This window comes from Nesoenas mayeri, assembly GCF_963082525.1.
Source record: "Nesoenas mayeri genome assembly, chromosome: 2".
Taxonomy (NCBI): Eukaryota; Metazoa; Chordata; class Aves; order Columbiformes; family Columbidae; genus Nesoenas; species Nesoenas mayeri.
The window spans coordinates 1,208,927-1,235,659 of record NC_137543.1 but is presented as its reverse complement, the minus strand read 5'-3'; the positions used below and the strand labels follow the sequence as shown (position 1 = coordinate 1,235,659).

General features: G+C 62.2%; 1 protein-coding gene across 2 annotated transcripts in view; it reads left to right on the top strand.

The window, feature by feature from the left end:
- CPSF1 (cleavage and polyadenylation specific factor 1) overlaps window positions 1-26,733 on the top strand; it is an 81,238-nt gene that overhangs the window by 14,519 nt on the left and 39,986 nt on the right. For both annotated transcript variants that reach the window (XM_080339406.1, XM_080339405.1), the window contains exons 11-25: window positions 574-661; window positions 3,770-3,892; window positions 4,840-4,891; window positions 6,619-6,710; window positions 6,805-6,879; window positions 6,978-7,058; window positions 8,124-8,213; window positions 9,279-9,395; window positions 11,548-11,689; window positions 14,976-15,154; window positions 17,761-17,897; window positions 21,432-21,606; window positions 22,587-22,808; window positions 24,268-24,357; window positions 24,440-24,583. In XM_080339406.1, the coding sequence (XP_080195532.1) occupies window positions 574-661; window positions 3,770-3,892; window positions 4,840-4,891; window positions 6,619-6,710; window positions 6,805-6,879; window positions 6,978-7,058; window positions 8,124-8,213; window positions 9,279-9,395; window positions 11,548-11,689; window positions 14,976-15,154; window positions 17,761-17,897; window positions 21,432-21,606; window positions 22,587-22,808; window positions 24,268-24,357; window positions 24,440-24,583 (1,807 nt within the window). The remainder of the gene's footprint in view (window positions 1-573; window positions 662-3,769; window positions 3,893-4,839; window positions 4,892-6,618; window positions 6,711-6,804; window positions 6,880-6,977; window positions 7,059-8,123; window positions 8,214-9,278; window positions 9,396-11,547; window positions 11,690-14,975; window positions 15,155-17,760; window positions 17,898-21,431; window positions 21,607-22,586; window positions 22,809-24,267; window positions 24,358-24,439; window positions 24,584-26,733) is intronic.

The window sequence follows — 26,733 nt, the reverse complement described above, 5'->3', positions numbered from 1 at the left end:
TCCCCACCACAGGTGTCCCTTCTGTCCCCACTGTGGGTATCCCCACTGTGTCCCCTGTGTCCCCATTGTGTCCCCTGTGTCCCCACCACAGGTGTCCCCTGTGTCCCCACTGCGGGTGTCCCCTCAGTGTCCCTGCTGCAGGTGTCCCCTGTGTCCCCACCACAGGTGTCCCTTCTGTCCCCTCTGTCCCCTTTGTGTCCCCACCGTGGGTGTCCCCTCTGTCCCCACCGTGTCCCCTCTGTCCCCATCACATCCGTTCCTTCTGTCCCCACTGTGGGTGTCCCCTCTGTCCCCACAGTGTCCCTGCCGCAGGTGTCCCCTGTGTCCCCACCACAGGTGTCCCTTCTGTCCCCACTGTGGGTATCCCCACTGTGTCCCCTGTGTCCCCACCGTGTCCCCACCACAAGTGTCCTTTCTGTCCCAACTGTGGGTGTCCCCGTGTCCCCCATGTCCCCACCACATTCCCCCTGTCCCCAGCACGTCCCCCGTGTCCCCAGCACGTCCCAGTGTCCCCATGGTGTCCCAGTGTCCCCATGATGTCCCAGTGTCCCCATGGTGTCCCTGTGTCCCCAGCTATGTCCTGACACTGATCACCGACGGGATGCGCAGCGTCCGCTCCTTCCACTTCGACAAGGCGGCCGCCAGCGTCCTCACCACCTGCGTAAGGACCCCAAAATCCAACACCGAGGGCCCCAAAACCCTTAGGACCCCAAGATCCACCTTAGGGAACCCAAAATATCCCCCTGGGGACCCCAAGATCCACCTTTGGGACCCCAAAATATCCCCCTGGGACGCCAAGATCCACCCCCAGGACCCCAAAATATCCCCCTGGGGACCCCAAGATCCACCTTTGGGACCCCAAAATATCCCCTTGGGACCCCAAGATCCACCTCAGGGACCCCAAAATAGTCCCTTGGGACCCCAAGATCCACCTTAGGGACCCCAAAATATCCCCCTAGGACCCCAAGATCCACCTTAGGGACCCCAAAATATCCCCCTGAGACCCCAAGATCCATCTCAGGGACCCCAAAATATCCCCTTGGGGACCCAAAGATCCACCTCAGGGACCCCAAAATATCCCCCTGAGATCCCAAGATCCACCTTAGGGACCCCAAAATATCCCCCTGAGACCCCAAGATCCACCTTAGGGACCCCAAAATATCCCCCTGAGACCCCAAGATCCACCTTAGAGACCCCAAAATATCCCCCTGAGACCCCAAGATCCATCTCAGGGACCCCAAAATATCCCCTTGAGGACCCCAAGATCCACCTCAGGGACCCCAAAATATCCCCCTAGGACCTCAAGATCCACCTTAGGGACCCCAAAATATCCCCTGGGACCCCAAGATCCGCCTCAGGGACCCCAAAATAGTCCCTTGGGACCCCAAGATCCACCCTAGGAACCTCAAAATATCCCCCTGAGACTCCAAGATCCACCTTAGGGACCCCAAAATAGTCCCTTGAGACCCCAAGATCCATCTCAGGGACCCCAAAATAGCCCCTTGTGACCCCAAGATCCACCTTAGAGACCCCAAAATATCCCCCTGGGACGCCAAGATCCACCTTTGGGACCCCAAAATAGTCCCTTGGGACCCCAAGATCCACCTTTGGGACCCCAAAATATCCCCCTGGAACGCCAAGATCCACCCCCAGGACGCCAAAATATCTCCCTGGGATCCCAAGATCCACCTTAGGGACCCCAAAATATCCCCCTGGGACGCCAAGATCCACCTTTGGGACCCCAAAATATCCCCCTGGAACGCCAAGATCCACCTCAATGACCCCAAAATAGTCCCTTAGGACCCCAAGATCCACCTTTGGGACCCCAAAATATCCCCCTGGGACGCCAAGATCCACCCCCAGGACCCCAAAATAGTCCCTTGGGACCCCAAGATCCACCTTTGGGACCCCAAAATATCCCCCTGGGACCCCAAGATCCACCTCAGGGACCCCAAAATATCTCCCTGGGACCCCAAGATCCACCTTAGGGACCCCAAAATATCCCCCTGAGACCCCAAGATCCACCTTAGGGACCCCAAAATATCCCCCTGGGACCCCAAGATCCACCCCCCAGGACCCCAAAATCGCCCCTTGGGACCCCAAGATGCACCTTAGGGACCCCAAAATATCCCCCTGGGGACCCCAAGATCCACCTTAGGGACCCCAAATTATCCCCCTGAGACCCCAAGACCCACCCCCATGACACCAAAATAGTCCCTTGGGACCCCAAGATCCATCTCAGGGACCCCAAAATATCCCCCTAGGACCTCAAGATACACCTTAGGGACCCCAAAATATCCCCTGGGACCCCAAGATCCGCCTCAGGGACCTCAAAATAGTCCCTTGGGACCCCAAGATCCACCTTTGGGACCCCAAAATATCCCCCTGGGACCCCAGATCCACCCCCAGGACGCCAAAATAGTCCCTTGGGACCCCAGATCCACCTTAGGGACCCCAAAGTATCCCCCTAGGACTCCAAGATCCACCTCAATGACCCCAAAATAGTCCCTTGGGCCCCTAAGATCCACCTTAGGGACCCCAAAATAGTCCCTTGGGACCCCAAGATCCGCCTTAGGGACCCCAAAATATCCCCCTGAGACCCCAAGATCCACCCCCAGGACCCCAAATGCCCTTCCTGGGACCCCAAACTATCCCCCTGGGATCCCAAGATCCACCCCCAGGACCCCAAAATATCCCCCTGGGACCCCAAAATCCACCCCCCAGGGCCCCAAATGCCCTCCCTGGGACCCCAAGATCCACCTCAGGGACCCCAAAATATCCCCCTGAGATCCCAAGATCCACCTTAGGGACCCCAAAATATCCCCCTGAGACCCCAAGATCCATCTCAGGGACCCCAAAATATCCCCTTGGGACCCCAAGATCCATCTCAGGGACCCCAAAATATCCCCCTGAGACGCCAAGATCCACCTTAGGGACCCCAAAATATCCCCTTGAGGACCCCAAGATCCACCTCAGGGACCCCAAAATATCCCCCTAGGACCTCAAGATCCACCTTAGGGACCCCAAAATATCCCCTGGGACCCCAAGATCCACCTTAGGGACCCCAAATTATCCCCCTGAGACCCCAAGATCCACCCCCATGACACCAAAATAGTCTCTTGGGACCCCAAGATCCATCTCAGGGACCCCAAAATATCCCCTTGAGGACCCCAAGATCCACCTCAGGGACCCCAAAATATCCCCCTAGGACCTCAAGATCCACCTTAGGGACCCCAAAATATCCCCTGGGACCCCAAGATCCACCTTAGGGACCCCAAATTATCCCCCTGAGACCCCAAGATCCACCCCCATGACACCAAAATAGTCCCTTGGGACCCCAAGATCCACCTTAGGGACCCCAAAATATCCCCTTGGGACCCCAAGATCCACCTTAGGGACCCCAAAATATCCCCCTGGGACCCCAAGATCCACCTTAGGGACCCCAAACTATCCCCTTGAGACCCCAAGATCCACCTCAGGGACCCCAAAATATCCCCCTAGGACCTCAAGATCCACCTTAGGGACCCCAAAATATCCCCTGGGACCCCAAGATCCTTCTCAGGGACCCCAAAATATCCCCTTGAGACCCCAAGATCCATCTCAGGGACCCCAAAATATCCCCCTGAGACCCCAAGATCCATCTCAGAGACCCCAAAATATCCCCCTGGGCCTCCAAGATCCACCCCCTAGGACCCCAAAATAGCCCCTTGGGACCCCAAGACGCACCCTGGGACCCCAAAGTCCCCCCGATGTCCCCGTGTCCCCACAGATGGTGACGCTGGAGCCCGGGTACCTGTTCCTGGGGTCCCGCTTGGGGAACTCGCTGCTGCTCAAGTACACGGAGAAGCTGCAGGAGCCGCCACCCACGGGCAGGGACGGCAACGAGCGGCCTGTGAGAGCGGGGGCACCCCCAAATCCACCCCCGGGACCCTAAATCCAACCCTGGGACCCCCAAATCCAACCCTGGGACCCTAAAATATCCCCCTGGGTCCCCCAAATCCACCCCCGGGACCCCAAAATCCACCCTGGGACCCTAAAATATCCCTCTGGGTCTCCCAGATCCACCCCTGGGCCCCTAAAATATCCCCCTGGGTCCCCCAAGTCCACCCCCAGGACCCCCAAATCCAACTCTGGGACCCCCAAATCCAATTCTGGGACCCTGAAATCCAACCCTGGGACCCCAAAATCCACCCCCGGGACCCTAAAATATCCCCCTGGGTCCCTCAAATCGACCCCCAAATCCACCTCTGGGACACCGAAATCCACCCCCGGGACCCCCAAATCCACCCCGGGACCCTGAAATCCACCCCTAGGACCCTAAAATATCCCACTGGGACCCCCAAATCCACCCCTGGGACCCCCAAATCCAACCCCGGGACCCTAAAATATCCCCCTAGGTCCCCCAAATCCACCCCTGGGACCCTAAAATCCACCCCTGGGACCCCAAAAGAGCCCCCGTGACCCCGAAATCCCCCCCAAAATCCACCCCAGGGACCCCAAAATAGCCCCTGGGACCCTAAACTCCCCCCCAGATCCACCCCTGGGACCCTAAAATATCCCCCTGGGTCCCCAAAATCCTCCCCTGGGACCCCAAATTATACCCTGGGACCCTAATATCCCCCCAAAATCCCACTCTGGGACCCCAAAATATCCCCCCAGGACTCCAAAATCCCCCCAGAATCCCCCTCTGGTTTCCCAAAATCCACCCCTGGCACCCCAAAATATCTCCTGAGACCCCAAAATCCCCCTCAAATCCACCCCTGGGACCCCAAAATCCCCCCTATATCCTCCCTTGGGTCCCCAAAATCCAACCCTGGGACCCCCAAATCCCTCCCCCAGGAGGAGCCCCCCATGAAGAAGAAACGTGCGGAGCCCGCGGGGACATGGGCAGGTGGGGACAGGGGGACACCGGGACGGGGGGGGACACGGTGACAGGAGGGGTGACAGGGTCACAACGGGTGACAGAGGGTGACATGGTGATGGGGGTGACAGGAGGGGTGACACTGTGATAGGGTGATGGGGGTGACACAGTGACAGGGTGACATGATGACAGGGAGGTGACAGTGATGGGGGTGACAGGAGGGGTGACACCATGTTAGGGTGATGGGGGTGACACAGTGACAGGGTGACATGGTGACAGGGAGGTGACAGTGATGGGGGTGACAGGAGGGGTGACAGCCTGATAGGGTGATGGGGGTGACAGGGTGACAGGGAGGTGACAGTGATGGGGGTGACAGGTGGGGTGACACCGTGATAGGGTGATGGGGGTGACACAGTGACATGGTGACATGGTGACAGGGAGGTGACAGGAGGGGTGACACCGTGATAGGGTGACGGGGGTGACAGTGACAGGGTGACATGGTGACAGGGAGGTGACAGTGATGGGGGTGACAAGAGGGGTGACACTGTGATAGGGTGACATGGTGACATGGTGACAGGGAGGTGACAGGAGAGGTGACACTGTGATAGGGTGATGGGGGTGCCAGGGTGACAGGGTGACATGGTGACAGGGAGGTGACAGTGATGGGAGTGACAGGAGGGATGACACTGTGACAGGGTGATGGGGGTGACAGGGTGACATGGTGACAGGGAGATGACAGTGATAGGGGTGACAGGAGGGGTGACACAGTGATAGGGTGATGGGGGTGACAGGATGGCATGGTGACAGGGAGGTGACAGTGATGGGGGTGACAGGTGGGGTGACACAGTGATAGGGTGATGGGGGTGACAGGGTGGCATGGTGACAGGGAGGTGACAGTGATGGGGGTGACACCGTGATAGGGTGATGGGGGTGACACAGTGACAGGGTGACATGGTGACAGGGAGGTGACAGTGATGGGGGTGACAGGAGGGGTGACACCATGATAGGGTGATGGGGGTGACAGGGTGACATGGTGACAGGGAGATGACAGTGATGGGGGTGACAGGAGGGGTGACACAGTGATAGGGTGATGGGGGTGACAGGGTGGCATGGTGACAGGGAGGTGACAGTGATGGGGGTGACAGGTGGGGTGACACCGTGATAGGGTGATGGGGGTGCCAGGGTGACAGGGTGACATGGTGACAGGGAGGTGACAGTGATGGGGGTGACAGGAGGGGTGACACCATGATAGGGTGATGGGGGTGACAGGGTGACATGGTGACAGGAGGTGACAGGAGGGGTGACACTGTGATAGGGTGATGGGGGTGCCAGGGTGACAGGGTGACATGGTGACAGGGAGGTGACAGTGATGGGGGTGACAGGAGGGGTGACACCGTGACAGGGTGACAGGGGTGACACAGTGACAGGGTGACATGGTGACAGGAGGGGTGACACCGTGATAGGGTGATGGGGGTGACAGGTCACAGGGTCAGGAGGGTGACATAGTGACAGGGAGGGTGATGGGGATGGGGTGATGGGGATGGGGTGATGGGGTGACAGAGGGGTGACATAGTGACAGGGTGATGCGGGGTGACGCGGTGATGGGACAGTGACATGGAGGTGATGGGAGGTGACATGGTGACAGGGGGTGACACGGTGACAGGGGGCTGGGGGTGCCATAGGGAGGTGGCAGGGTGCCGGGGGGTGACAGGAGGTGGCAGGAGGTGACAGGGGGTGACAGGAGGTGACATCCCCAGGCGGGCAGGCGGCGCAGGACGAGGTGGACGAGATCGAGGTTTACGGCTCCGAGGCGCAGTCGGGCACCCAACTGGCCACCTTCTCCTTCGAGGTACCACGGGGGGACCCCCTGTCACCCCCCTGTCACCCCCCTGTCACCCACTGTCACCCCCTTGTCACCCCCCTGTCACCCTCTGTGTCCCCAGGTGTGCGACAGCATCCTCAACATCGGACCCTGCGCCAACGCGGCCATGGGGGAGCCCGCGTTCCTGTCCGAGGAGGTGAGACCGTCCCCTCCCTGTCCCTGTCCCCTCCCTGTCCCCTCCCTGTCCCCACCCTGGGCTCGGTGACATCCCCACCGGTTTGGTACTGGTCCCAGTTCCAGAGCAGCCCTGAGCCCGACCTGGAGATCGTCCTGTGCTCCGGCTACGGCAAGAACGGCGCCCTCACCGTGCTGCAGGTGGGGACACGGGTGACACCGCGGTGGCACAGGGCCCCATGTCCCCCCATGTCCCCCCATGTCCCCCCATGTCCCCCCCATGCACCTTGTCCCAACAGTGTCCCCAACAGGTCGAGTATCAATGCCAGAGGGTCCTGCAGGTCACCCCATGGGGACACAAGGGACACACAGAGCCCTGTGGTCCCTCCCATGACCCCCCTGTGTCCCCATGTCCCCCCTGTGTCCCCTCCTGTCCCCCCTGTGTCCCCATGTCCCCCCTGTGCCACATAAGCCCTGTCCCTGCAGTGTCACTGGAGATCAGGTACTGGCACCACAGGGTCCTTCAGGTCACCCCATGGGGACACAAGGGACACACAGAGCCCTGTGTCCCCTCCTGTGTCCCCTCCCGTGTCCCCTCCTGTCCCCCCTGTGTCCCCATGTCCCCCCTGTGCCACATGAGCCCTGTCCCTGCAGTGTCACCGGAGATCAGGTACTGGCACCACAGGGTCCTTCAGGTCACCCCATGGGGACACAAGGGACACAGGGCCATGTGTCCCCTTCCCCATGTCCCCTGTGTCCCCGCCATGTCCCCAAATCCCCGGCAACGTCCCCAAACCCCCAGGGACATCCTGAAACCCCCCCTGGGGTGTCCCCAAACCCCCCCAGGGTGTCCCCAAACCCCCCGGGGACATCCCCAAACCCACCTTAATGTGTCCCCAAACCCCCAGGGATGTCCCTAAAATCCCCCAAGTGACATCCCCAAACTTCCTGGGAATGTCCCCAAACCCCAGCAAGGACATCCCCAAATCCCCAGGGGTGTCCCCAAACCCTCGAGGATGTCCCCAAACCCCCCAGGATGTCCCCATGTCCCCCCCCCGCGCTGCACAAGGCCTGTCCGGGCTCAGTGTCACCGGCAGGTCAGGTACCGGCGCCAGAGCAGAACCGGGGACAAACCAGGGCTGTCCCCAAGCCTGGGCACCGCCTGTACCCCCCCCGGGACACCCTGTCACCCCAGGGCCACCCTGTCACCCCAGGGCCACCCCTGTCCCCTGCCCCACGGCGTGTCCCCCTTGTTGTCCCCCCCAGAGGAGCGTCCGGCCGCAGGTGGTGACAACGTTTGAGCTGCCGGGATGTCACGACATGTGGACGGTCATCGCGCCCCAGCGCAGGGAGGAGGTGGGTGACCGAGGTGTCCCCAAAGCCCCTGGGGTGTCCCCAAACCCCTGTGGACATCCTGAAACCTCCAGTGTGTCCCCAAACCCCTCCGGGATGTCCCCAAACCCCCTGGGGTGTCCCCAAACCCCTGTGGACATCCTGAAACCTCCAGTGTGTCCCCCAGCCCCTCCAGGGTGTCCCCAACCCCTCCAGGGTGTCCCCAACCCCTCCAGGGCCATCCCAAATCCCTTGGGGATGTCACCAACTCCCTGGGTTGTCCCCAAATCCCCGTCAACGTCACCAAACCCCCAGGGATGTCCTGAAACCTCTGGGGTGTCCCCAAACCTCCCAAGATGTCCCCAACCCCTCCAGGGTGTCCCCAACCTCTCCAGGGCCATCCCAAATCCTTTGGGGATGTCACCAACTCCCTGGGTTGTCCCCAAATCCCTGGCAATGTCACCAAACCCCCAGGGATGTCCTGAAACCTCTGGGGTGTCCCCAAATGCCCCAAGATGTCCCCAAAGCCCCTGGGGGATGTCCCCAAACCCCACTGGTGTGTCCCAAACCCCCTGGGGACATCCCCAAAGCCACCTTGGTGTGTCCCCACACCCCCCCCAGTATGTCTCCACACCCCCCTAGATGTGTCCCCAGACCCCCTCAGGGATGTCCCCAAAGCCCCTGGATTTGTCCCCAAACCCCCAGCGATGTCCCCAGGGATGTCCCCAAATTCTCCAGTGATGTCCCCAAACCCTCCCCTGGATGTGTCCCCAAACCCCATAGTGATGTCCCCAAACCCTCCCCTGGATGTGTCCCCCAAGTCCCCAAGGATATCCCCAAACCCCTGGGGACATCCTCAAGTCGCCAAGGATGTCCCCAAATTCTCCAGCAATGTCCCCAAACCCTCCCCTGGATGTGTCCCCAAACCTCCCAGCGATGTCCCCAAACCCCTCAGCGATGTCCCCAAACCCTCCCCTGGATGTGTCCCCAAACACCCGGAGATGTCCCCCAAACCCCCCAGGGACGTCCCCAAAGCCCTGGGGACGTCCCTGTCCCTGTCCCCGATGGTGCCACCGCGTGTCCCCGCAGCCGAGTGACGCGGCACCAGGGGAGGACGGCGAGAAGGAGACGCCGTCCCCCGCGTCCCCCGAGGAGGACGGCAAGCGGCACGGCTTCCTCATCCTCAGCCGCGAGGACTCCACCATGGTGCGGTGACACGGGGACGGGTGACAGGTCACAGCATCAGGAGGGTGACATAGTGACAGGGAGGGTGACGGGGGCTGGCACGGTGACAGGAGGGTGATATAGTCACAGGGTGATGGGACAGTGACATGAGGGTGATGGGTGGTGACATGGTGACAAAGGGTGACACAGTGGCAAGGGGTGACACGGTGACAGGGTGATGGGGGTGACGGGTGACAGGTCACAGGGTCATGAGTGTGGCAGGAGGTTCACATAGTGACATGAAGGGTGACGGGGGCTGGCACGGTGACAGGAGGGTGATACAGTGACAGGGTGATGGGGGGTGACGTGGTGATGGGGCAGTGACATGGGGGTGATGAGAGGTGACATGATGACAAGGGGTGGCACAGTGGCAAGGGGTGACACGATGCCAGGGTGATGGGTGACAGGTCACAGGGTCATGAGTGTGGCAGGAGGGTGACATAGTGACAAGGAGGGTGGCGGGGGCTGGCATGGTGACAGGAGGGTGATACAGTGACAGGGTGATGGGGGTGACACCGTGACAGGGAGAGTGACACGGTGATGAGACAGTGACATGGGGGTGATGGGTGGTGACATGGTGATGGGTGACAGGTCACAGGGTCAGGAGTGTGGCAGGAGGGTGACATAGTGACAGGGAGGGTCACGGGGGCTGGCACGGTGACAGGAGAGTGATACAGTGACAGGGTGATGGGGATGACATGGTGATGGGACAGTGACATGGGGGTGATGGGAGGTGACATGGTGACAGGGGATGGCACAGTGGCAAGGGGTGACATGGTGCCAGGGTGATGGGTGACAGGTCACAGGGTCATGAGGGTGGCAGGAGGGTGACATAGTGACAGAGTGGGTGACGAGGGCTGGCACGGTGACAGGAGGGTGATACAGTGACGGGGTGATGGGGGTGACACGGTGATGGGACAGTGACATGGGGGTGATGGGAGGTGACATGGTGACAGAGGGTGGCACAGTGGCAAGGGGTGACAGGGTGATGGGGGTGACAGGTCACAGGGTCATGAGTGTGGCAGGAGGGTGACATGGTGACAAGGGTGACACGGTGATGGGACAGTGACATGGAGGTGATGGGAGGTGACATGGTGACAAGGGGTGGCACAGTGGCAAGGGGTGACACGGTGCCAGGGTGATGGGTGACAGGTCACAGGGTCATGTGGGTAGCAGGAGGGTGACATAGTGACAGGGAGGGTGACGGGGGCTGGCACAGTGACAGGAGGGTGATACAGTGACAGGGTGATGGGGGTGACACGGTGATGGGACAGTGACATGGGGGTGATGGGTGGTGACATGGTGACAAGGGGTGGCACAGTGGCAAGGGGTGACACGGTGATGGGTGACAGGTCACAGGGTCATGAGTGTGGCAGGAGGGTGACTTAGTGACAGGGAGGGTGACAGGGGCTGGCACGGTGACAGGAGGGTGATATAGTGACAGGGTGATGGGGGTGACATGGTGATGGGACAGTGACATGGGGGTGATGGGAGGTGACAGGGTGACGGGGGTGATGGGTGACAGGTCACAGGGTCATGAGGGTGGCAGGAGGGTGACATAGTGACAGGGTGGGTGACGGGGGCTGGCACGGTGACAGGAGGGTGATACAGTGACGGGGTGATGGGGGTGACACGGTGATGGGACAGTGACATGGGGGTGATGGGAGGTGACATGGTGACAGAGGGTGGCACAGTGGCAAGGGGTGACATGGTGACAGGGTGATGGGGGTGACAGGTGACAGGTCACAGGGTCATGAGTGTGGCAGGAGGGTGACATAGTGACAGGGAGGGTGACGGAGGCTGGCAAGGTGACAGGAGGGTGATACAGTGACGGGGTGATGGAGTTGACATGGTGATGGGACAGTGACATGGGAGTGATGGGAGGTGACATGGTGACAGGGGATGACACAGTGGCAAGGGGTGACACGGTGACAGGGGCGTGACTGGGGGGGGGCACACATGGTACCAAGGGGTGACATGGCAATAGGGACACCTGGGAGCCTTTGGGGTGACACCCAAGGGGGCTTTCGGGTGACACCCCGGGGGGAAACCCCAGGGGGCTTTGGGGTGACAGTGACGCGGGGGGTGTGGCCGGTGTCCCCGGGCTGTCCCCAGCGTGTCCCTTTGTCCCCAGATCCTGCAGACGGGGCAGGAGATCATGGAGCTGGACACCAGCGGCTTCGCCACCCAGGGCCCCACCGTGTTCGCCGGGAACATCGGGGACAACCGGTACATCGTGCAGGTGTCACCGCTCGGCATCCGCCTGCTCGAGGGAGGTGGGTGACACAGGGGACAGCGCGGGGACAGCGCGGGGCTTTGGGGGGACACAGGGCACACCTAGGGGGCTTTGGGGTGACACCCAAGGGGGCTTTGGAGTGACATAGGGGACACTCAAGGGACTTTGGGGTGACACCCTAGGGTGCTTTGGGGTGACACAGGGGACACCCTAGGGGGCTTTGGGAGGACACAGGGGACACCCTAGGGGGCTTTGGAAGGACACAGGGGACTTTGGGGTGACACCCAAGGGTGCTTTGGGGGGACACAGGTGACACTCAAGGGACTTTGGGGTGACACCCTAGGGGGCTGTGGGAGGACACAGGGGACACTCAAAGGACTTTGGGGTGACACCCAAGGGTGCTTTGGGAGGACACAGGGGACACTCAAGGGACTTTGGGGTGACACCCAAGGGTGCTGTGGGGTGACACAGGGGACACTCAAGGGACTTTGGGGTGACACCCAAGTGTGCTTTGGGGGGACACAGGGGACACCTGGGGGGCTTTAGGGTGACACCCAAGGGTGCTTTGGGGGGACACAGGGGACACCTGGGGGGCTTTAGGGTGACACCCAAGGGTGCTTTGGGGGGACACAGGGGACACCCAAGGGACTTTGGGGTGACACCCAAGGGTGCTTTGGGGGGACACAGGAGACACCTGGGGGGCTTTGGGGTGACACCAAAGAGTGCTTTAGGGGGACACAGGGGACACAGTGACAGTTTTAGGGTGACATTGCTGTCCGCAGTGACGCAGTTGCAAGGGGGGTGACCCAGGGGACCTGGTGGCAGTTTTGGGGTGACCTAGGGTGCCATTGCTGTCCCGCAGTGACGCAGCTGCGAGGGAGGTGACACTCGGGGGGTGCCGCAGGGGACATGGTGGCAATTTAGGGGTGACCTGGCTGTCCCCACAGTGATGCAGCTGTGAGGGGGGTGACACTCAGGGGGTGCCCAGGGGACCCGGTGGCAGTTTTGGGGTGACCTGGGGTGCCGTCGCTGTCCGCAGTGACGCAGCTGTGAGGGGGGTGACCCAGGGGACATGGTGGCAGTTTTGGGGTGACCTGGGGGTGCCATCGCTGTCCCGCAGTGACGCAGCTGCAAGGGGGGTGACCCAGGGGACCCGGTGGCAGTTTTGGGGTGACCTGGGGTGCCATCGCTGTCCCGCAGTGACGCAGCTTCACGGGGGGTGCCCAGGGGACACGGTGGCAGTTTAGGGGTGACATCGCTGTCCCCACAGTGACGCAGCTGCAAGGGGGGTGACATTCAGGGGATGCCACAGGGGACATGGTGGCAGTTTAGGGGTGACCTGGCTGTCCCCACAGTGACGCAGCTGCGAGGGGGGTGACACTTGGGGGGTGCCCAGGGGACACGGCGGCAGTTGTGGGGTGACATCGCTGTCCCTGCAGTGACGCAGCTGTGAGGGTGGTGACACTCAGGGGGTGCCCAGGGGAGCCGGTGGCAGTTTTGGGGTGACCTGGGGTGCCATCGCTGTCCCGCAGTGACGCAGCTGTGAGGGGGGTGCCCAGGGGACATGGTGGCAGTTTTGGGGTGACCTGGGGTGCCATCGCTGTCCGCAGTGACGCAGCTGTGAGGGGGGTGACCCAGGGGACCCGATGGCAGTTTTGGGGTGACCTGGGGTGCCGTCACTGTCCGCAGTGACGCAGCTGCAAGGGGGGTGACCCAGGGGACCTGGTGGCAGTTTTGGGGTGACCTGGGGTGCCATCGCTGTCCCGCAGTGACGCAGCTGCGAGGGAGGTGACACTCGGGGGGTGCCGCAGGGGACATGGTGGCAATTTAGGGGTGACCTGGCTGTCCCCACAGTGATGCAACTGTGAGGGGGGTGACACTCGGAGGGTGCCCAGGGGACCCAGTGGCAGTTTTGGGGTGACCTGGGGTGCCATCGCTGTCCGCAGTGACGCAGCTGTGAGGGGGGTGCCCAGGGGACACGGTGGCAGTTTTGGGGTGACCTGGGGTACCATCACTGTCCGCAGTGACGCAGCTGTGAGGGAGGTGACCCAGGGGACCCGGTGGCAGTTTTGGGATGACCTGGGGGTGCCATCGCTGTCCCGCAGTGACGCAGCTGTGAGGGGGGTGACCCAGGGGACCCGGTGGCAGTTTTGGGGTGACCTGGGGTGCCATCGCTGTCCCGCAGTGACGCAGCTTCAGGGGGGGTGCCCAGGGGACACGGTGGCAGTTTAGGGGTGACATCGCTGTCCCCACAGTGACGCAGCTGCAAGGGGGGTGACATTCAGGGGATGCCACAGGGGACATGGTGGCAGTTTAGGAGTGACCTGGCTGTCCCCACAGTGACGCAGCTGCGAGGGGGGTGACACTTGGGGGGTGCCCAGGGGACACGGCGGCAGTTGTGGGGTGACATCGCTGTCCCTGCAGTGACGCAGCTGTGAGGAGGGTGACACTCGGGGGGTGCCCAGGGGACCCAGTGGCAGTTTTGGGGTGACCTGGGGTGCCATCACTGTCCGCAGTGACGCAGCTGTGAGGGAGGTGACCCAGGGGACCCGGTGGCAGTTTTGGGATGACCTGGGGGTGCCATCGCTGTCCCGCAGTGACGCAGCTGTGAGGGGGGTGACCCAGGGGACCCGGTGGCAGTTTTGGGGTGACCTGGGGTGCCATCGCTGTCCCGCAGTGACGCAGCTGTGAGGGGGGGTGCCCAGGGGACACGGTGGCAGTTTAGGGGTGACATCGCTGTCCCCACAGTGACGCAGCTGCAAGGGGGTTGACATTCAGGGGATGCCACAGGGGACATGGTGGCAGTTTAGGGGTGACCTGGCTGTCCCCACAGTGACGCAGCTGCGAGGGGGGTGACACTTGGGGGGTGCCCAGGGGACACGGCGGCAGTTGTGGGGTGACATCGCTGTCCCTGCAGTGACGCAGCTGTGAGGGTGGTGACACTCAGGGGGTGCCCAGGGGAGCCGGTGGCAGTTTTGGGGTGACTTGGGGTGCCGTCGCTGTCCGCAGTGACGCAGCTGTGAGGGGGATGACCCAGGGGACCCGGTGGCAGTTTTGGGGTGACCTGGGGTGCCATCGCTGTCCCGCAGTGACGCAGCTGTGAGGGGGGTGACCCAGGGGACTCGGTGGCGGTTTTGGGGTGACCTGGGGTGCCGTCGCTGTCCGCAGTGACGCAGCTGCAAGGGGGGTGACCCAGGGGACCTGGTGGCAGTTTTGGGGTGACCTGGGGTACCATCGCTGTCCGCAGTGACGCAGCTGTGAGGGGGATGACCCAGGGGACATGGTGGCAGTTTTGGGGTGACCTGGGGTGCCGTCGCTGTCCGCAGTGACGCAGCTGCACTTCGTGCCGGTGGACCTGGGCTCGCCGATCGTTCACTGCGCTCTCGCCGACCCGTTCGGCGTCATCCTGAGCGCCGAGGGACACGTCACCATGTTCGTGCTCAAGAGCGACACCTACGGGGGGCGCACCCACCGCCTGGCGCTGCAGAGACCCCCCCTGCACCCCGTGAGTGGGGGGACCCCGAAATGCACCCCCAAACTGCACCCCCAAACCTGCACCCCAAAACCTGCACCCCAAACCCCCCCTGCACCCCGTGAGTGGGGGGACCCCGAACTGCACCCCAAACCTGCACCCAAACACTGCACCTCAAAACCTGCACCCCAAAACTTGCACCCCAAATCTGCACCCCCAACCCCTGCAGCACCCCATGAGTGGCGAGAACCCCAAACACTGCACCCCCAAACACTGCACCCCCAAACTGCACCCCAAACCTGCACCCCAAAACCTGCACCCCAAAACCTGCACCCCAAACCTGCACCCCAAAACTTGCACTCCAGAACCTGCATCCCCAACCCCCGCTGCACCTCGTGAGTGCTGGGACCCCAAAACTTGCACCCCAAAACTTGCACCCCAAACCTGCACCCCCAACCCCCGCTGCACCCCGTGAGTGGGGGGACCCTGAACTGCATCCCCAAACTGCACCCCAAACCCTGCACCCCAAACCCCCGCTGCACCCCGTGAGTGCCGGACCCCAAACTGCACCCCCAAAACCTGCACCCCAAAACCTGCACCCCCAAACCTGCACCCCAAACCCTCACAGCACCCCGTGAGTGGGAGAACCCCCAAACTGCACCCCAAACCTGCACCCCAAAACCTGCACCCCCAACCCCCCCTGCACCCCGTGAGTGGGGAGACCCCAAACTGCACCCCCAAACTGCACCCCCAAACACTGCACCCCCAAACCTGCACCCCAAACTGCACCCTAAACTGCACCCAAAAACACTGCACCCCAAACACTGCACCCACAAACCTGCACCCCAAAACCTGCACCCATGTCCCCAGCTCACTGTCCCCATGTCCCCCAGCTCAGTGTCCCCATGTCCCCAGCTCAGCGTCCCCGTGTCCCCCAGCTCAGTGTCCCATGTCCCCCGGCTCAGTGTCCCCAGCTCAATGTCCCCACGTCCCCTGGATCAGTGTCCCCATGTCCCCTGGCTCAGTGTCCCCATGTCCCCTGGCTCAGTGTCCCCATTTCCCTGGCTCAGTGTCCCCGTGTCCCCGGCTCAGTGTCCCCATGTCTCCGGCTCAGAGTCCCCATGTCCCCAGCTCAGTGTCCCCATGTCCCTAGCTCAGTATCCCATGTCCCCAGCTCAATATCCCCATGTCCCCGGCTCAGTGTCCTCGTGTCCCCAGCTCCGTGTCCCCTGTCCCCTGGCTCAGTGTCCCCATGTCCCCAGCTCAGTGTCCCCATGTCCCCGGCTCAGTATCCCCACGTCCCCAGCTCACTGTCACCATGCCCCCGGCTCAGTGTCCCCTGTCCCAGGCTCAGTGTCCCCATGTCCCCAGCTCAGTGTCCCCTGTCCCCAGCTCAATGTCCCCATGTCCCTAGCTCAGTATCCCATGTCCCCAGCTCAATATCCCCATGTCCCCGGCTCAGTGTCCTCGTGTCCCCAGCTCCGTGTCCCCTGTCCCCTGGCTCAGTGTCCCCATGTCCCCAGCTCAGTGTCCCCATGTCCCCGGCTCAGTATCCCCACGTCCCCAGCTCACTGTCACCATGCCCCCGGCTCAGTGTCCCCTGTCCCAGGCTCAGTGTCCCCATGTCCCCAGCTCAGTGTCCCCTGTCCCCAGCTCAATGTCCCCATGTCCCCGGCTCAGTGTCCTCGTGTCCCCAGCTCCGTGTCCCCTGTCCCCTGGCTCAGTGTCCCCATGTCCACAGCTCAGTGTCCCCATGTCCCCATCTCAGTGTCCCCATGCCCCCGGCTCTGTGTCCCCTGTCCCAGGCTCAGTGTCCCCATGTCCCCAGCTCAGTGTCCCCTGTCCCCAGCTCAATGTCCCCATGTCCCCGGCTCAGTGTCCTCGTGTCCCCAGCTCCGTGTCCCCTGTCCCCTGGCTCAGTGTCCCCATGTCCACAGCTCAGTGTCCCCATGTCCCCATCTCAGTGTCCCCATGCCCTCGGCTCAGTGTCCTCTGTCCCAGGCTCAGTGTCCCCATGTCCCCAGCTCAGTGTCCCTGTGTCCCCCAGCTCAGTGTCCCCATGTCCCCGGCTCAGTGTCCTCATGTCCCCAGCTCCGTGTCCCCTGTCCCCTGGCTCAGTGTCCCTGTGTCCCCAAGCTCAATGTCCTCATGTCCCCCAGCTCAATGTCCCCGTGTCCCCAGCTCAGTGTCCCCTGTCCCCAGCTCAGTGTCCCCGCATCCCCGTCTCAGTATCCCCGCGTCCCCAGCTCAGTGTCCCCATGTCCCAGGCTGAGTGTCCCCTGTCCCCGGCTCAGTGTCCCCGTGTCCCTTGGCTCAGTGTCCCCATGTCCCCAGCTCAGTATCCCCACGTCCCCAGCTCAGTGTCCCCATGTCCTCCAGCTCAGTATCCCCGCGTCCCCAGCTCAGTGTCCCCTGTCCCCAGCTCAGTATCCCCGCGTCCCCAGCTCAGTGTCCCCTGTCCCCCAGCTCAGTGTCCCCATGTCCCCAGCTCAGTGTCCCCTGTCCCCCAACTCAGTGTCCCCTGTCCCCAGCTCAGTGTCCCCATGTCCCCAGCTCAGTGTCCCCTGTCCCCCAGCTCAGTGTCCCCTGTTCCCGGCTCAGTGTCCCCATGTCTCCAGCTCAGTGTCCCCTGTCCCCAGCAACCCAAGGTGATCGCGCTGTGCCTGTACCGCGACGTCAGCGGGATGTTCACCACCGAGAGCCGCGTCCCCGGGCCCCGCGACGACGTCCCCCCTCGCGCCCCCGCCGAGGCCGAGACCCTCATCCAGGACATCAGGTGATGGGGGTGGGGACAGCGCAGGGAGGTGACAGTGTCCCCATAGCGTGTCGGGGGGCAGGGACAGCGGTGTCCCCAGCACCCGAGATGACAGTGTCCCTGCAGTGCGTGGGGTTGGGGACAGCGGTGTCCGCAGCACCTGAGGTGACGGTGTCCCCGCAGTGTGTTGGGTTGGGGACAGTGGTGTTCCCAGTACACAAGGTGACAGTGTCCCCGCAGTGTGTTGGGTTGGGGACAGTGTTGTCCCCAACACCCGAGGTGACAGTGTCCCCGCAGTGTGTGGGGTTGGGGACAGTGCTATCCCCGGCACCCAAGGTGACGGTGACAGTGTCCCCGCAGTGTGTGGGGTTGGGGACAGTGCTATCCCTGGCACCCAAGGTGATGGTGACAGTGTCCCCGCAGTGTGTGGGGTTGGGGACAGTGGTGTCCCCAGTACATGAGGTGACAGTGTCCCTGCAGTGTGTGGGGGGGTCAGGGACAGCGGTGTCCCCAGCACAGGAGGTGACGGTGTCCCCACAGTGTGGGTGTTGGGGACAGCGGTGTCCCCAGCATCCGAGGTGATGGTGTCCCCGCAGTGTGGGCGTTGGGGACAGCGGTGTCTCCAGCACCCGAGGTGACGGTGTCCCCGCAGTGTGTGGGTTGGGGATAGTGTTGTCCCCAGCACCCGAGGTGATGGTGACGGTGTCTCTGCAGTGTGGGCGTTGGGGACAGCACTGTCCCCAGCACCCGAGGTGACGGTGTCGGTGTCCCCGCAGTGTGGGTGTTGGGGACAGCACTGTCCCCAGCACCCGAGGTGATGGTGTCCCCGCAGTGTGGGCGTTGGGGACAGCGGTGTCCCCAGCACCCGAGGTGACGGTGACAGTGTCCCCGCAGTGTGGGTGTTGGGGACAGCGGTGTCCCCAGCACCCGAGGCGACGGTGATGGTGTCCCTGCAATGTGGGCGTTGGGGACAGCGGTGTCCCCAGCACCCGAGGTGACGGTGACAGTGTCCCCGCAGTGTGGGCGTTGGGGACAGCACTGTCCCCAGCACCCGAGGTGACGGTGACGGTGTCCCCGCAGTGTGGGTGTTGGGGATAGTTTTGTCCCCAGCACCCGAGGTAACGGTGACGGTGTCCCCGCAGTGTGGGCGTTGGGGACAGCGGTGTCCCCAGCACCCGAGGTGATGATGTCCCTGCAGTGTGTGGGGGGTTGGGGACAGCAGTATCCCCAGCACAGGAGGGGACAGTGTCCCCGCAGTGTGTGGAGTTGGGGACAGCGGTGTCCCCGGCACCCAAGGTGACAGTGTCCCCGCAGTGTGGGGTGTAGGGGACAGCGCTGTCCCCAGCACACGAGGTGACAGTGTCCTCGCAGTGTGTGGGGTTGGGGACAGCGGTGTCCCCAGCACAGGAGGTGACAGTGTCCCCGCAGTGTGTGGGGTTGGGGACAGCGCTGTCCCCAGCACATGAGGTGACAGTGTCCCCGCAGTGTGTGGGGTTGGGGACAGCGCTGTCCCCAGTACCCGAGGTGACCGTGTCCCCGCAGTGTGGGTGTTGGGAACAGCGGTGTCCCCAGCATCCGAGGTGACAGTGTCCTCGCAGTGTGTGGGGCTCAGGGACAGCGCTGTCCCCAGCACCCGTGGTGATGGTGACGGTGTCCCCGCAGTGTGCGGTTGGGGACAGTGGTGTCCCCGGCATCCGAGGTGTCGTTGTCCCTGCAGTGTGTGCGGGGTTGGGGACAGGGGTGTCCCTCAGCACACAAGGTGACAGTGTCCCTGCAGTGTGGGGATTTGGGGACAGTGGTGTCCCCAGCACCTGAGGTGACAGTGTCCCCGCAGTGTGTGGGGGGTCGGGGACAGCAGTGTCCCCAGCACAGGAGGTGACAGTGTCCCCGCAGTGTGGGTATTGGAGACAGTGGTGTCCCCAGCACCCGAGGTGACAGTTTCCCCACAGTGTGTGGGGTTGGGGACAGTGGTGTCCCCAGCACCCGAGGTGACAGTGTCTCCGCAGTATGTGGATTGGGGACAGCGGTGTCCCCAGCACCCGAGGTGACGGTGTCCCCGCAGTGTGTGGGGTTGGGGACAGTGGTGTCCCCAGCATCCGAGGTGTCATTGTCCCTGCAGTGTGTGTGGGGTTGGGGACAGGGGTGTACCTCAGCACATGAGGTGACAGTGTCTCTCCAGTATGTGGGTTGGGGACAGCGGTGTCCCCAGCACCCGAGGTGTCATTGTCACCGCAGTGTGTGGGGTTGGGGACAGTGGTGTCCCCAGCATCCGAGGTGTCATTGTCCCCGCAGTGTGTGGGGTTGGGGACAGTGGTGTCCCCAGCATCCGAGGTGTCATTGTCCCTGCAGTGTGTGGGGGGTTGGGGACAGGGGTGTACCTCAGCACATGAGGTGACAGTGTCCCCGCAGTGTGTGGGGTTGGGGACAGCGGTGTCCCCAGCACCCAAGGTGACGGTGTCCCTGCAGTGTGTGTGGGGTTGGGGACAGCGATGTCCCCAGCATCCGAGGTGACAGTGTCCCCGCAGTGTGTGCAGTTGGGGACAGTGTTGTCCCCAACACCCGAGGTGACGGTGTCCCCGCAGTGTGTGGGGTTGGGGACAGCAGTGTCCCCAGCACCTGAGGTGACGGTGTCCCCGCAGTGTGTGGGGTCGAGGACAGTGTTGTCCCCAGCACCCGAGGTGATGGTGACGGTGTCCCCGCAGTGTGGATGTTGGGGACAGTGTTGTCCCCAGCACCTGAGGTGATGGTGACAGTGTCCCCGCAGTGTGGGCATTGGGGACAACGGTGTCCCCAGCACCTGAGGTGACAGTGTCCCTGCAGTGTCTGGAGGTCGGGGACAGTGGTGTCTCCAGCACACGAGGTGACAGTGTCCCCGCAGTGTGTGGAGTTGGGGACAGTGGTGTCCCCAGCACACGTGGTGACAGTGTCCCCGCAGTGTGTGGGTTGGGGACAGTGGTGTCCCCAGCACTCGAGGTGACGGTGACAGTGTCCCCGCAGTGTGGGTGTTGGGGACAGCACTGTCCCCAGCACCCAAGGAGATGGTGATGGTGTCCCCGCAGTGTGGGCGTTGGAGACAGCACTGTCCCCAGCACCCGAGGTGATGGTGACGGTGTCCCCGCAGTGTGGGCGTTGGGGACAGCACTGTCCCCAGCACCCAAGGAGATGGTGACGGTGTCCCCGCAGTGTGGGCATTGGGGACAGCACTGTCCCCAGCACCCGAGGTGACAGTGACGGTGTCCCCGCAGTGTGGGCGTTGGAGACAGCACTGTCCCCAGCACCCGAGGTGATGGTGACAGTGTCCCCGCAGTGTGGGCGTTGGGGACAGCACTGTCCCCAGCACCCGAGGTGACAGTGACGGTGTCCCCGCAGTGTGGGCGTTGGAGACAGCACTGTCCCCAGCACCCGAGGTGATGGTGACGGTGTCCCCGCAGTGTGGGCGTTGGGGACAGCACTGTCCCCAGCACCCAAGGAGATGGTGACGGTGTCCCCGCAGTGTGGGCATTGGGGACAGCACTGTCCCCAGCACCCGAGGTGACGGTGTCGGTGTCCCCGCAGCGACACGGTGGATGACGAGGAGGAGATGCTGTACGGGGACTCGGGGACGCTGTTCAGCCCGGCGCGGGAGGAGCCGCGGCGCGGTGCCAACCCCCCCGCCGAGCGGCAGCCCCCCCAGCAGCGCCCCGAGCCCACGCACTGGTGCGTGCTGGTGCGCGAGAACGGCGCCATGGAGGTGAGACCGGGGCCGGGGACGGGCCGGGGACAAGGGGACCTGCCACTGCTGCCGTGCAGCGTGTGACCGTGGCTTCTGCTTGTCCCCCTGCCTGTCCTTGTGTCCCTGTCCCCATCCCTGTTTGTCCCTGTCCCCCTGTCCCCCTGCCCATCCCTGTCCCCCTGCCTGTCCCTGTCCCCATCGCTGTGTCCCTGTTCCCTGGTCCCCCTGCCTGTTCCCCTGTCCCCATCTCTGTTTGTCCCTGTCCCTCTGTGTCCCTGTCCCGCTTTGTTCCTGTCTCTGTCCACCTGCCTGTCCCTGTCCCCATCCCTGTTTGTCCCTCTCCCCCTGCCTGTCCCTGTCCCCCCTTGTCCCTGTCCTCTTTTGTCCCTGTCCCCCCTTGTCCCTGTCCCCATCCCTGCCTGTCCCTGTCCCCTTGCCTGTCCCTGTCCCCATTCCTGTTTGTCCCTGTCCCCCTGCCTGTCCCTGTCCCCCTTGTCCCTGTCCCCCTTGTCCCTGTCCCCCTTGTCCCTGTCCTCCTTTGTCCCTGTCCCCATCCCTGCCTGTCCCTCTGTCTCCCTGTCCTCCTGCCTGTCCCTGTCACACTTTGTTCCTGTCCCCCTGCCCATCCCTGTCCCTGTGTCCCTGCCTGTCCCTGTGTCCCTGTTCCCTGGTCCCCCTGCCTGTTCCCCTGTCCCCTGCCCATCCCTGTCCCGGTGTCCCTGCTCCCCTGCTTGTCCCTATCCCCATGTCCCTGTCCCCTCCGTATCCGTGTCCCGCCCTGTATCCCCATGTCCCCGTGTCCCTGTCCCCCCATGTCCCTGTCCCCATGTCCCTGTGTCTCTGCCCATCCCTCTGTCCCTGTCGCCCCATGTCCCCGTGTCCCTGCCCATCCCTCTGTCCCTGTCCCCATGTCCCCGTGTCCCCGTGTCCCTGCCCATCCCTCTGTCCCTGTCCCCCCGTGTCCCTGTCCCCCCGTGTCCGCGTGTCCCCGTCCCCAGCTGTACCAACTGCCGGAGTGGCGCCTGGTGTTCCTGGTGAAGAACTTCCCGGTGGGGCAGCGGGTGCTGGTGGACTCGTCCTTCGGGCAGGCGGCCGTGGGGACGCAGGGGACGCAGGGGACAGCGGACGGCAAAGAGGGGACGCGCCAGGGGGACCTGCCGCTGGTCAAGGAGGTGCTGCTGGTGGCACTGGGGCACCGCCAGAGCCGCCCGTACCTGTTGGTGAGTGGGACTGGGGATACGGGGGGGACTGGGGCACCGCCAGAGCCGCCCCTACCTGCTGGTGAGTGGTACTGGGGATACTGGGGGGACTGGGGCACCGCCAGAGCCACCCCTACCTGCTGGTGAGTGGGACTGGGGATACTGGGGATACTGGTGGCACTGGGGCACCGCCAGAGCCGCCCCTACCTGCTGGTGAGTGGTACTGGGGATACTGGGGGGACTGGGGCACCGCCAGAGCCGCCCCTACCTGCTGGTGAGTGGGACTGGGGATACTGGGGGGACTGGGGCACCGCCAGAGCCGCCTGTACCTGCTGGTGAGTGGTACTGGGGATACTGGGGGGACTGGGGCACCGCCAGAGCCGCCCCTACCTGCTGGTGAGTGGGACTGGGGATACTGGGGGGACTGGGGCACCGCCAGAGCCGCTAGTACCTGCGGGTGAGTGGTACTGGGGATACTGGGGGGACTGGGGCACCGCCAGAGCCGCCTGTACCTGCGAGTGAGTGGGACTGGGGATACTGGGGGGACTGGGGCACCGTCAGAGCGGCCTGTACCTGCTGGTGAGTGGTACTGGGGATGCTGGAGGCACTGGGGCACTGCCAGAGCCGCCTGTACCTGCGGGTGAGTGGTACTGGGGATACTGGGGTGGTACTGGGGATACTGGGGGGACTGGGGCACCGCCAGAGCCGCCTGTACCTGCTGGTGAGTGGTACTGGGGATACTGGGGAGTGGTGGAGAAACTGGGGGATACTGGGAGATGCTGGAAATACTGGGGGATGATGGAGATACTGGGGATACTGTGGGGGTAGTGGGAGATGCTGGGGGGGTACTGGAAGCACTGAAGGGTACTGGGGGATGTGGGTTGCTGGGGGATGCTGGGATACTGGGCATGCTGTGGGATGCTGCTGATACTGGGGGGTACTGGGGATACTGGGAGTTGCTGGTGGATGCTGGGGGTACAGTGGGGGGATGCTGGGGGGATGCTGGGGCATACTGGGAGATGCTGGGGCATACTGGGAGGTGCTGGGGCATACTGGGAGTTGCTGGGAGATACTGGGGGGTGCTGGGAGATACTGGGGGATATGAGGGGTACTGGGGAGTACTGGGGGTACAGTGAGGAGATGCTGGGGGTACTGGGAGATGTAGGGGGGTACTAGGGGGGTGGTGGGGACTAGGAGGTGCTGGGGGTACTGGGGAAACTGGGAGGTGCTGGGGAAACTGGAAGGTACTGGGGGGTGCTGGGAGGTACTGGGGGGTGTGAGGGATATGGGGGAGTGCTGAGGGTACAGTGGGGAGATACTGGGGGGATGTGGGGGGTGCTGGGAGATGTTGGGGGATACTGCGGGGTGCTGGGGAAACTGGGGGATACTGGACAATACAGGGGGTGCCGGGGTGACCCCACTGCTGTGATCTGCCCCCTCCATGACCCCCGTGTCCCCTCGTGTCCCCCGTTTTGGGCAGGTTCACGTGGAGCAGGAGCTGCTGATCTACGAGGCCTTTGGGCACGACTCACAGCTGGGCCAGAACAACCTCAAAGTGCGCTTCAAAAAGGTGAATTTGGAGGGGGGGGGAACCCCAAAACCACCCCCACCCCCCCGCCAGGACACCCCTAAACCCTCCTCCAACCCAACAGGTCCCCCACAACATCAACTTTCGGGAGAAAAAGCCCAAACCGTCCAAAAAGAAGGCGGAGGCGGCAGGGAGCGAGGAGCCGGGGGGGCCGCGCGGGCGCGTCGCGCGCTTCCGCTACTTCGAGGACATCTACGGATATTCGGGGGTGAGCGGTGGGATGGGGACCCCCAAAAACATGGGGGACCCCCAAATCCCAGCCCGAAACACGCATCCCAGCCCAAAAGCCCAGTTATGGATGCCCCAAAATGATCCCCAGGCCCAAAATGACCTCCAAGCCAAAAATGATCCCCTACCCCCAAAATAACCCCCACCCCCAAAATAATAACCCCCAAATGACCCCCAAGCCCAAAATAATCCCGAACCCCAAAATGACCCCCCAACCCCAAAATGACCCCCCAACCCCAAAGTGAACCCCCAGCCACAAAATAAGCCCCAAATCCAGAATGACCCCCCAACCCCCAAATGACCCCCAACCCCAAAATAACTCCCAACCCCCAAATGACCCCGCAACCCCAAAATGACCCCCCAACCCCAAATGACCCCCCAACCCCAAAATAACCCCAACCCCAAAATAAGCTCCAACTCCAAAATAATCCCCCAAGCCCCAAATGACCCCCAACCCCAAAATAACCCCCAACCCTCAAATGACCCTGCAACCCCAAAATGACCCCCCAACCCCAAAATAAGCCCCAACTCCAAAATAACCCCAAAATGACCCCCAAATGACCCCCAAGCCCAAAATGACCCCAAAGCCCAAAATGACCTCCCAACCCCAAAATGACCCCAACCCCGAAATAAGCTCCAGCTCCAAAATAACCCCCAACCCCAAAATAACCCCCAAATGACCCCCAACCCCCAAAATACCCCCCAACCCCAAAATAAGCCCCAACTCCAAAATAACCCCAAAATGACCCCCCAGCCCCAAAATAATCCCCAACCCCAAAATAACCTCCAACCCTAAAATGACCCCCCAACCCCAAAATGAAGACCCAACCCCAAAATGACCCCCCAATCCCACAATAAACCCCAACCCCAAAATAACCTCCAACCCCAAAATGACCCCCCAAGCCCAAAATGACACCCAACCCCAAAATAAGCCCCAACTCCGAAATAACCCCAAAATGATCCCCCAACCCCAAAATGACCCGCCAACCCCAAAATGACCCCCAACCCCAAAATAAACCCCAACACCAAAATAACCCCCAACCCTAAAATGATCCCCCAACCCCAAAATGATCCACCCAACCCTAAATGACCCCCAACCCCAAAATAACCTCCAACCCCCAAAATACCCCCCAACCCCCAAAGTGACCCCCCAACCCCAAAGTGACCCCCCAACCCCAAAATAACCCCAAACCCTAAATAACCCCAACCCCAAAATAAGCTCCAACTCCAAAATAACCCCCCAAGCCCCAAATGACCCCCAAGCCCAAAGTGACCCCCCAACACCAAAATGACCCCCCAATCCCAAAATAAGCCCCAACTCCAAAATAACCCCAAACCCTAAAATGACCCCCAACCCCAAAATAACGCCAAGCCCAAAATGACCCCCCAACCCCAAAATAACCTCAACCCCAAAGTGACCCCCCAACCCCAAAGTGACCCCCCAACCCCCAAAATACGCTCCAACCCCAAAATAACCCCAAAATGATCCCCCAACCCCAAAATAACCCCCAACCCTAAAATGACCCCCAACTCCAAAATGAAGACCCAACCCCAAAATGATCCCCCCAACCTCAAAAAATCACTCAGCCCACAGTCCCCCCCATAACCCCCCAAACACCAAATAAACCCAAAATCCCCTCACAAAAATACCAAATAACCCCCAATTTCCACCCCGAAAATCCCCCAAAACCCCCAAACCAACCCTGAATCCCCTCAGAAAACCCTCAAAGCAACCCCGTATCCCCCCCAAAACCCCCAAATAACCCCCATTTTCCCCCCAAAACCCCACAAATTGCCCCCAGACCCCAAATAAACCCCAAATCCCTTCAGAAAAGCCCCAAATCCCCCCCAACAAACCCCGAATCCCCTCAGAAAACCCCCAAATCCCCTCTGAAAACACTCAAACCAACCCCAAATCCCCCCACAAACCCCCCAAATAACCCCCAATTTCCCCCCCAAAACCCCCCAAATTGCCCCCAAACCCCAAATAAACCCCAAATCCCTTCAAAAAAACCCCAAATAAACCCCAAGTCCCCTCAGAAAATCCCCAAATAAACCCTGAATCCCCTCACAAAACCCCCAAATCCCCTCAGAAAACCCTCAAACCAACCCCAAATCCCCCCACAAAAC